The following is an 11,639-nucleotide window of genomic DNA, read 5'->3' as shown; positions in this document are numbered from 1 at the left end:
TGTTAGATGTCAAATCCACATACAGTCACGGGGATTCACGAAGTCAGTTTAAACTCACCTGTATTAATCATGAATTTACATTACATTTGCAGCATTTGGCAGACCCCATTATCCAGAGTGATTTACATTATTTTATGTTTATACAACTGAGCATTTGAGGGTTAAGGGCCTTGCTCAGGGGCCCAACAGTGGCAGCTTGGTGGACCTGGGATTGATTTTGTAGCCCAACACCTTTACCACTAGGCTACCAAACGTGTGTATATATATCATATTCATTCATTCAATATTAGATAATAATAGAATTTTTTATATACTCTCTCACTCATTTTCTACCGCTTTATCCGAACTACCTCGGGTCACGGGGAGCCTGTGCCTATCTCAGGCGTCATCGGGCATCAAGGCAGGATACACCCTGGACGGAGTGCCAACCCATCGCAGGGCACACACACTGTCATTATATATATATATATATATATATATATATATATATATATATATATATATATATATATATATATATATATATATATATATATATATATGAAAGATAAAATAACTTTATAATAAACACAAAATGAAAAATATTAAGCATTTCTACAAAAATAAATAAATAAATAAATAAATAAATAAATACAATTACTGTAAATTTATTTAAAAAATGCTCTCTGTACAGCTATTAATGTACTCACAAAACTGGATCTTAGGATTTTTACATGTCTGTAAATGAATCTCAAACTAATTAGTGATTTAAAAAAGACAAAAAAAAAAACAAGCAAGAAGACAAACAAACAAATATTAATGAGGGAAAATAAACATACATGCAAAACTAAGAAAAAAAAGCAATCAAGGAAACAAATAAATAATATGAAATGCTTCTCGGATTCTAAGCAGCATGATCTTAAACATTTAACCCCTTCGGTTATAAGCAAGGCTTTTATACTCCTAACCTAATATAGACTGGATTTCATTATCACCAAAGAATTATGCTAATGTTCCACATAAACTCAGTTCTGTGAGGGGAAGTCACTATCAGCTTACCATCAACATAGAAAATCAATACAGAACTACGGACAGCGAATGTTTGTTGCCCTTCTACATCATACACATGAAAGCAGAGACCATTGTGAAGCGCTTTAGGCTTCTTTGCCTTTCCTGAAGGTTTCTCTTTGACCATTTAATAGCAAAGAGTTTCAGTAATGCTGCACGGATAAGATTGGATTGTTTTATTTATTTATTTATTTTTTAACTCTGTCACTGAAAACAGAAGTTATGTCTCCTATCCTGCTCTTGTGCATATTTTTCTCAGGTAAGACTCTAGACTTTTAACTCTTAAATGTACCATTAAAAAATATAAAGTAATAAGGGAAATGTGTAGCATTTTTACATGCACATTTCATGGATCTGATGTAGCTATTGAATGATGAAAAGTTTTGAAGCTATGTTTGCATGTCAGGGGGACACGATGCATTAGAAGTTTGTATTAGAAGTATCTCTTAGGTAGGGGTTTTGATTCATGACTCTGTGATGTGTGTGTTGGAGTTTGCATGTTCTCCCATTGCCTTGGAGGTCCAAAGACATGTTGCATGTTGATTGGCATCTCTAAAATATAGTATGTGAGCGATTGTGATGGGTTGGCACCCCAACCAGTGTGTCCCCTTGCTTGCCCCCAGAGTTTCCTTATAAAGTGGTCAAGATAAGTGGTCAAGAAAATGGAGGGATGTTTTCCTGTCATATTCAAGTCTACTTTTATTAGTGAAAAATTACCCAGTTAAAATAAATAATATAACAAAACAAAAATAATTTAAAATATTTAAAAGCACTTATCTATTTGTTTACAATATGTAATATAGCAGAATAATAGTTTATCCACGAATGAATAGTCTACCACCATTTTATGAGGATAACAAGTGATGTATCTAACAAGTGAAAATTATAGCTACCAGTTTATCACTGTGCAATCTCAGTATGACAATGGAGTGCTCAGTATAACAAAAATACTTGCTTGTGTTATTTCTGTGTGTCTTATAAAAGATCGCTAAAATGATGAGTGAAAACTCCACTGACTTTCTCATCACACACTTAGGAGGTGTGTCCTAATTTTAGAAGCCATTCGGATGAAAGTAGTATCATTTTAATTTGCTTATGGTTTGGTTTCTTTTAATGAATAACATTATTTGCTCTTCTATCAATACATATCACTCTAATATTACCACATATCTATATTTAGCCATGTAGCTCCAGTGAAGAAATAAAAAAGACAGTTTTAGATGTCAAATTTCCTGACTAATATGACTTGACCACATTTCATTAATACTAGAGAGCTGTAAATATTATTAAAATAAATACTCTGAGTGTTTGCTAAACATCCAGTAGTTACTAATGTACAGTCATTTATGTCCAGTGATTTGCCCAGCTGATTCAGTCCCTGAGAAGCCGAAAAGGTCTGCACTGAACCAGCTGACACGTACACTGCTGCGCCACTATGACTGCGGGATCCGACCTGTCATCAACTGGACTAGTCCTACCATGGTCTACATTGACCTCATTATCCAGTCTGTGCTGGATGTGGTGAGCATGTTTGTCTTTTCTGATAATTTCTGTGGTAGTCTGTTCCTGATTAAATGACTTTAGGGCAAGCTAAATTAGTTTTTTGGGAAAAAGGGCCATTAGTTTAATAGAAAGTTTTTTGAAACATGAAAACATTTTTGGAGGCATAAGTAACTTTGAACTGGTAGCTGGTTTATTAATAATTAAGGAAAACATTGTGCAAACTTTCTGACAAAATCCACATTACTCACATTAAAAGAATCCTTTTTTTATCTAAACAGTTTTAAAAATAACAAAAAAGATCAGCATGACATAAGAAATAAATCATTTGGAGGATGCTGTTATAGGAACATAATCAATGACAGAATGGTGTGACGTGGCCAAATGCAAAAAACTAGTATTCGTATGTTTAATAATTATAATAGTATTTACTATTAAGAATTAATTTCTTAAAAATTGAATTGAATTCTTTCTTTAACCACTTTAATTATAGCATCTATAAACAGTCATTCCTTCACCAGTCTCTCTTTTTTAAGTAACTCTCCTTTTAAATGAATAAGACACAAATTTTCCTGCAAAAAAAAGAAAGCTTTCCATTCTAAAGATTTTACATTATCAACACCTTATAACCAATCAGAATTAAACATTTAACATCGCTGTGGTACAAAATTCAATAACAGTTACACAAATCAAACTGTCAATTCTAGTGTACAATCATTCTATTTTATATATAATCCTGATGTGATGAAAAAGAAAGCTTTTCTATCGTTAAGATGAAACTCTGTGACTTATAGATAACAGTATGTCACACAGTGTCAGGTCTATGTCAGTTTGAGCTACTGAAACCCTTAGTGTAGTTTGAGTGTATGATAATTTAGATGCACTAATTTACATGCATTGTGCAAAGCTGAAGGATATAAGCTTTCATTTCATATTAGCTACATTAGCCTTGTTACTCCAGTGTAAAACCCGAACAAGTACATCAAGACTTTCAGCACATCTAGGCTGATTGCTTCTATTTGGGGTAATGTCATTTTGTTCCTTTAAAAGTACATTTAACATAAGTTTTAAAAGCAAACCATTTACAAACATTGCTTGACATTGGTCTTTAGAACCATAAATATGAATGGAATTAATGTAGGATTCTCCTTACAGGATGGGCAGATGCAGAAAGTGACCACAAGCATCTGGTATCGCCAGGTTAGTATTATTTTAATCTTATAATTCTTTTAGAGATGCTAATGATCTATTGTGATCTGAATAAAATTCAGTCAGCAAAAAAAATGGTTAAGTGGATATTGAAAAATTTACAAAGATAAGATTAGATTTTTTTTTAGTACAGATGGTTTCCCTCTTTCTTGAGTTATTTTCTGAGCTATTTTTTATTTCCAGGTATGGAAGGATGAATTTCTTGTGTGGGATCCTGAGGAATTTGATGGAATCACAGAAATCTCACTTTCATCAGATGCCATCTGGGTGCCTGACGTCATCATCAGTGAATTGTACATAAAAAATGGTCCATGTTACAATCGATTTATGAAAAATACTCAGTCATGTAATAATTAGTCATACATCTCCACCTGTACGGTTAAAAAATGAGCAAAAGCACAAATAATTACACATCATTTTTGAATTATTGGCACCCATGCTTTACTTCCTTCCCTTGCTCTTTAGTGTGGGTGAGGGCAAATCCCCTGTTATCCCTTATGTGTATGTCAACTCGTCTGGAATGGTAAAGAACTATAAACCTATCCAAGTGGCCTCGGCCTGCGATTTGGAGATTTATGCCTTTCCGTTTGACAAGCAGAACTGCACTCTGACCTTCCGCAGCTGGCTCCACTCAGGTAAAATCCTCCTGTATACAAGATCTGTGTCTTACAGTGTTAGTATCAAATGTAAGAGTTAAATGTTGTATGTTATGTTATATTATAAGTGAGTAATTAGATCTAAATTTATTTCCCCAATAAAATAAATCAATTCACAGCTGAAATATATATATATATATATATTTCATGCTTAGATTTAGAATATAACTGATAGAATTCAGATTATTTATAACAATACAGAGGTGAAAAGAGTAAATCAAACAGTCATACACGTGTCGAAGGTGTCAGGATCACGCCCGGACTTTTTACCTGTCGGAACATTAGGGGGCATTCCTGCAGTTGTCTCTTGTCTCATGTGTTTTTGTTTATGTTTTGTGTTCACGTGTCTGCCCCGGCCTTGTCTAAATAACACCCCTTTTTTTGGGGCAGAAGGGATGATTAGTATGAAAATATTATAACCCAGAGTCCTAGGAACAAAAGACAGTCTTTATGATTACAGAAGCACTTGTGAAGAAATCTCTTAATTAACATTATTCTTTTCATTGTGAGATCCTACTGACTTATCTGTTTTCTCATATTCTTGGCTCATATTTGTCTTAAACAAACAGCCAGTCATGCATATGTATAGATTATTGTATGTTGTTCAGACTCTATATGCACATATCTTGGTTGGATGCTTTCAGTGGGTGAAGTGGACCTGGCTCTTTTGAGAAACCCTGAGGAAATCGCCACTGACACCGGAGAATTCATGAACAATGGTGAATGGGAGCTGCTCTCAGTGCCTTCTCATTACTGGAAGCTTAACTTGGCTAACAAGGATTATGCCCACATCCAGTTTAATGTGAGTATCGAATTGCAACTTATTCATTTAAACCAATTTTTTTTAAAAATTATATTATATTAACCTTAACTTTCATTTTTTCATAAATATTTGAAAATAATTTTCAAAATGTTTATCTATTTGTAAATAATTTTTTTTTTTACGTTCACTTTGTTAATATTTTAGAACATATGAATATTTTATTTAAGCAATTTCAATACATATCATCTTACTGTTGCTGATTTAATTTCCAGATCAAGTTCAAGGGGGTGATTAGAAGCAATGCTGTAATGTTGCCATTAAAAGAATAAAAAATTAAAGAATGTAGAAGAATTTAAAGTATAAAAAATTATCATAGGAATATTCTGTTAAAAATGAATTCATTCATTTTCAGCAACCATTTCAGTATCTTGGTGAAGACCACTGTGGATCCAGCACTTGAAAACACTGGGAAGGCTGGGAACACAGCCTGAAAGGAACATTAGATTATTATCAACCTAACAGCATAGTTTTTGTGAGGAAACTGGAGAACACACATGAAAATGGGAAAAATATCTAGAGAGAAAATAATCTGTCCTCAGTGTCAGAATTAAACCGAGTACCCTGAAGCTGTGAGGTGGCAATGGTACCATCTGCACTTCTATCATGCTTGTAATTGCATATTACTACTTTTAAAACATCACTTTAATCTTGAAATTTAAATCTCAACTGTTTTAATATGACAGTCTTTATCCCCCTAGGAAGACCACTTATCTTTTCTAAGTTAACAATGTAAACTGACAATGTGAAGTTACTGTATTTCAGACAAAGAGCAGTTTTAATAGATTTAATAGATAAATGTACAGATTCATGATACCTGGAATTTGAAAGCATGCCAGAAATGTTCCCAAGACCTTGTAAATCATTTTAGCTAAAATCCAAACAAAAACCACAGAGTACCAGCACTATGTGCTTGCACCATTAAATAGGTGAGGAGGTGCACTATTTGTGTTTGCTTTATTTATAAACCTTGTGCAAAAGTTTCACGTGCCATCTGATACTAGATGTCATGCATTTAATTTCATGCTTCAGGAAACAAACAGTCAGATATGAAGCTTGCAGAACAAGGAAAACATAAATTAATGAATGTGAACCTGATACATATTCGCAGCATTTGTTCACTGATTTTTTGTAACAGCCTAATCATGGTCAAAGCTGTTTAATTCTATATTAGACTGGGTATAAATCTGAATACAGATAAGAATAATTGAGGAACTAGATAGACACGATGCTGAAAAATGCATTGTTTTACATCCATATTGTTTTACATCCATATTTGGGGCAACATTTGATGGACAAAATGTTTATGATAAAGCTGTATACATCAGAATAGGCTCCTGGTTGTAGTCTAGACTTTGTGTGATAAACTAAATTACATCTAAATGTTAAATGTGACTAAAGGGCAACAGGGAAGGATATCTGGCTTTTATTAACCCCTGCCTGATCCAAGCAAATGTTCAATTCTCCAATGCTACCTCTTCTCTTCCATGTATAGACAGAGAATGTAAAAAAGACTTCATGGTCCTACTGAAGTATTGACAGCAATCTGACAAGTGTCACACCCAGTGCACTAAACTCTGTTTGGCTGTTAGTAACAGCACACTAATGCTTATAGATGAGGCTTAACGGCAGACAGCGTGCTGTGAAGATGGTGATAATGAGACTGCTTCTCTGCCATCTGATCAATGAGCTTCGTGGTTGGTGGGAAGAGCAGGCTCCGAGCCGCTGTGTAAGCCACACTGTTTCACTGAGATGCTTGCACTGAGGAGGAAAGCACTCATGGGCACTTTGATTACCTTTCCTCCATGGCTCATTGGCACGAGCCGTTTAGGGATCCATATTTGCGTTTTCATTCATCGGCCAAATGGAGGTGGGGTGGGGGTTGTTTAAGTCGGTGTGAAATTGCTCTTTGTTGCGCTGTGAAAGTTTAAGCAGCCTTAAAAGAGGTAAAGTGACACGGATGGTTAGCTGGCCCGACTTTAAGCGGACTCTGAAAAAAGTCAGTCAGAGGGCTTTGTGCTGTCTTTTTCTGAAGCAATTACTGCAGTGCTCAAGAGGATCTGAAGTATGAGAAAGCTATTTAAGCTCTAAAATGAGCACTTAAACTGATGAGTCTGGGGCTTATTAGGACATTTTGACCTTTTGTGTCTTTAAGGAGACTGGTGTTGACCTATTTATCACACAATGATTCAGGATCAAATTGACCCTGTGCCAGCGGTGTGTTCAGGTTATTAGACATGGGTTAGGAAAAGTGTGGCAAGACCACATAAGAGGTGGCACTAAATTATATACAAGGACAATATGGCATTTGTTGTGTGTCCCACTGAGCACTAACTGACCAAAGCATTGGACATAAAATCGGCTTTGTAATGGTCTGTTTTATCTTCCTGTTCCACCTTGAGAAGACATTATGTGTCTTTTATAGTTTATATTAAAAGTTTTACATTTCATAACCAGGATGAAATGTGTAGTGAGGTCCACACTGCAGATATGTTAGTGATGTTCACAGCTCCAAGGTCCTGGTTTGATTCTAAACTTGGTTTCCTGTCTATACAGAGTTTTTCATGGTTGTCTGGGTTTCCTCAAAGTTTTCTGTATACAGTATGTTACTCTAAATTTACCCTAGATTTGAATGATTGTGTGAAAATGTATTCAAAAGATTCAACACATTCAGGGCATATTTTTGCCTCATGCCCAGTATTCTCAGGATAAGCTCCATATCCACTGCTGAACTCCAAACTGTGTAATGTTCCGACATCACATTATCAGGATGTTACTGATTCTGTATTAAATCTGAGGAGTGTGCCTTGATGTTTGAATAGCTAGTTACAGTCAAGACTAACAGATCTATGAGCAGGTTAGAGGTCATGGATGCGGTGACAAAAATAGTAGCAAAGTTTATTTCAAGGGTGAATTTAAAGGACTGCTAACAATATTGTAATGCCCCTTAGTAGTGTAGCTAGTATTGGTGTACTAAATAAGCATAAACCCTACCCGTGTGTGCGTTTAGGTACTAATCCGCCGTCGCCCCCTGCTGTATGTGGTCAGTGTCCTCATTCCCAGCATCTTCCTCATGATAGTGGATGTTATCAGCTTCTACCTGCCACCAAACAGTGGCACCCGCATCACCTTCAAAACCAGCATTCTGCTTGGATACACTGTATTCAGGGTTAACATGATGGATGAAATCCCAGCGACAGCCATCAAAACACCTCTGATCGGTATGCTATGAAACATTAACTGACTTCATGTTGTTTTTATAAACTGTATGTATATATAGATTTGTATATTACAGATACTAGTCTCGGTTATTGTGTTGTAGGTGTTTTCTTTGCGGTTTGCATGGTCCTCCTGGTGCTCAGCTTGGCTAAGTCCATTTTTGTCGTGAAGCTACTACATCACAGTCACGAGGAAGTGAAGGAAATGTCTATCAGTGCCTGTTTGCTGGCCAAGTACAGTTCAACTGAGCAGAGCTTCAGTGAGACCCAGTTCACCTCTGTGAGGACGCTGGATGACCTGGATCACTCAGGTGATGAAATAGGAAACATTAGACACTGCCACATGTTTAAATTCTTTATTAGTCAAAAAGTGTATGTATTAAAATAACTAGAGGATAGAGGTCAGCTCTTTGTAACTTATTATACAAAAGCTTCATTTTTTTAGTCTTATACACTTCAAAGAAAGTCAGTTTATAGCTGATATGTACAGTATATAATGTACATGATCACAGAAACATTCACAACATTTTCACAGAAATCTTTACAAAAATTGCAATAATCTAAAATCATCCTGTGGTTAAAAAAAAAAGGGTAAAACTTCTCAGGTTTGTTTAAGCTTATCACTTTGCAGTGGTAACAGTTAACTGTTCTTGGCATTGTGCCACATCAGACCACCTGTCACTGATTAATCTCCCATGAATCCCATTATGTTTTATATTCGATGTAATATTCAATTAAATTCGATTCGATTTATTTGTAGAGCACTTCACACAATGGACATGTTTGACGTATCAAAATGCGTTCCATTCAGGATTGGGACATTTCCAATTTTTTTTTAATTTTTTTTATTATTTTATTCACATTTTGTTGAGAACATGGTGCACTGATAGTCAGTATAGCTAAAACATGACTTACTATATATGATCAGTTGTGAGTGGACCAGTGTATTTTATTTTATATTTTTGTATATATGTGTATTAATTACAATAATCTATCATACTAAGTCAGTTTATATATGTCTTCCACATCCAGGCTACGAGTTTGATCTATCTCCTGAGCCAGACCTGTTGTCTCTGACAGAAACCCAGTTCAGCTCACCACAGTTGGAGAAAATCCTAGAAGATCTTACCATCCTTAAACTTTTCCTCCAGGAGGATGAGACTGAAGGAATGGCTCAGAAAGACTGGCTTGCTCTCTGTTACAAAGTGGACAAGTTCCTGTTCCGCATTTACCTGCTCATCTTCACCGTATACTCCAGCACTCTCCTGCTGCTGTGGAGTAGCTGGAGCTCAAGCTGAAGGTCTCCATACTGAGTACAAGAAAAAGAGAAACATATAAACTTTTGAATATGACAAACATGCTGGGAAACATCAATAAGAGTTAAAGTTACTCCATTTTCTTTATTTAGCATGAAATGCAATATTATATAAACTAAAAGGGAACAACTGAATGTCAGAATGAATGAATAACATAAATTCACTTTGTCTTCACTTGACAGAAATTATCTCATAAAAAACACATTGTCATAGTCAGTCCTGGGATAATTGGATCCAATATTTATGTTTATTAAGTTGTAAATGCAATTAAAAAAATAGAAACATTAACTCTCAGCAGCAACATCTTTCCCACCATCTTTGGATCTTTGGTTTTTATGCAGGGAAATTAAGGGTTTTGCTTTAGACAGTGCAATGTTGTCTTTATAAATGCTTTATAAAAAAAAAAAATTAAACCATCATACATTGCAATGGCTCTGAATTGTCAAAGTTTTACTATTTATTCTAAGTTCCCAAATGTGTTTAAAAGATAAAAAAAAACTTGAGTTTCAGGTCTGTGTGAAAATACCAAAAACAAATTATAGAAGATCAGAAATAACTTCCCATTATGGAAGTCCTTGTCTTCAGGTCTGTGGGGTAGAGTAATGTACCTTCTTTGAATAATTCAAATATTATTTGGCCCAACATTTATTGGGCACATTAATAATCTTCAATCTTACTATGTAATTCTCTAAAATTGTATGTAAGGAATTAAACATGAAGGCCATACTGTTATAATACAATAATAAAAAGGGTGATGCAATTCAGTTTGATGCTTACTGTTACTGAGTACATCAAACAAAATGTCCTGAAGTGTTTATTTCGGATATACCAAAGCAATTTGCCAGTAATGATGATTTTTAAATTTATAAATGAACATGTTCTTTTTTAAGCCGTTTATAGTTACACTAAACATTGTTGAATAAGATCGGTCAATTCTATTTTCTCCCTTCTGTCTTGTTTTTTCTTTATTTTCTTTTATATTAATAGGACAAAAATAGAACACTGTTGGTCATTAGAAAGAAACCAGAAAATGCAAATACCTCATGAAAACTTTCCCATGATGGGAATCTTAAAATAACTTTCTACCTACAGAAAAATACAGAAAATGATTATATACAGTATTTTTCTTTGTCAAATAAAAGCACATTTGAATTCATTGCAGACAAAACTATTGTCAAAGTCATTGTCATAGAAAAAGAAATATTTAATTCCAATAATTACACTTTGGTAAAAAGCTAAAATGATTAATTATTTGATGCATTTTTAAATATTTTTTTTTTGTCTGTGTTCTTATTTTGGGACTTGAGTAGAGCACATATATAACCACAATCTTATTAATTCACAATGCTTATCATCTGATTTTTTTTACAGTAAGGGTGTCATATATCCAGCTCTCAGGTGCTTACTGAAAAATAAACCACAGCCATAAGCAGGTCACCACAGTTAGTCTTCATTACACAGTGGATGTGAACTGGCTGCTCAGAAAAAAAAAGCATAATTCAATTGCTCAACAAATTTCTGGTAATATCTTCCTGACGCAAATTTAATTAGCTGACTAATGTAAAGCTAATGAAGTCTCATCATGGCAGGGCAGAGTATAGTGTCTCGGTTTAATGTAGTAAGTGCTCATGGAAATAGTTTGAACTCGGCTGAGAAATATGACCCCGTTATCGTCACGAGCGGCTGTTATGGATATTCAGCCAGACAGTTAAGGAAAAATCATTAGCAACAGTACTACATATTTAAAACTCTATGTTTAAGCCAATGAGTTCACTTTAAATAGGCTATTCTTTAAATAAAACTAAATATATGCTTCTCTCTTATCTCTACTCTAGATCAAAATATTTCTAATTTATGAATAGACCTAATTTAA

The 11,639-nt window shown here is 34.6% G+C and overlaps 1 protein-coding gene across 1 annotated transcript; it reads left to right on the top strand.

Moving 5' to 3' along the window:
* The first annotated feature begins 1,269 nt into the window (after nucleotides 1–1,269).
* Nucleotides 1,270–9,885, top strand: htr3b (5-hydroxytryptamine (serotonin) receptor 3B). The gene is made up of 9 exons (XM_027134171.2): nucleotides 1,270–1,306; nucleotides 2,402–2,568; nucleotides 3,703–3,747; nucleotides 3,940–4,049; nucleotides 4,222–4,391; nucleotides 5,057–5,214; nucleotides 8,243–8,453; nucleotides 8,555–8,761; nucleotides 9,483–9,885. Exons 1-9 carry the CDS (start codon nucleotides 1,270–1,272, stop codon nucleotides 9,746–9,748), a joined length of 1,371 nt encoding a protein of 456 aa, XP_026989972.2. The 3' UTR covers nucleotides 9,749–9,885.
* The last annotated feature ends 1,754 nt before the right edge of the window (nucleotides 9,886–11,639 follow it).

The sequence above is a fragment of the Tachysurus fulvidraco genome, chromosome 21 (genome assembly GCF_022655615.1).
Source record: "Tachysurus fulvidraco isolate hzauxx_2018 chromosome 21, HZAU_PFXX_2.0, whole genome shotgun sequence".
NCBI classification, from domain to species: Eukaryota; Metazoa; Chordata; class Actinopteri; order Siluriformes; family Bagridae; genus Tachysurus; species Tachysurus fulvidraco.
The sequence above is the reverse complement of the archived record's forward strand: the minus strand, read 5'-3'. Positions and strand labels throughout refer to the sequence as shown.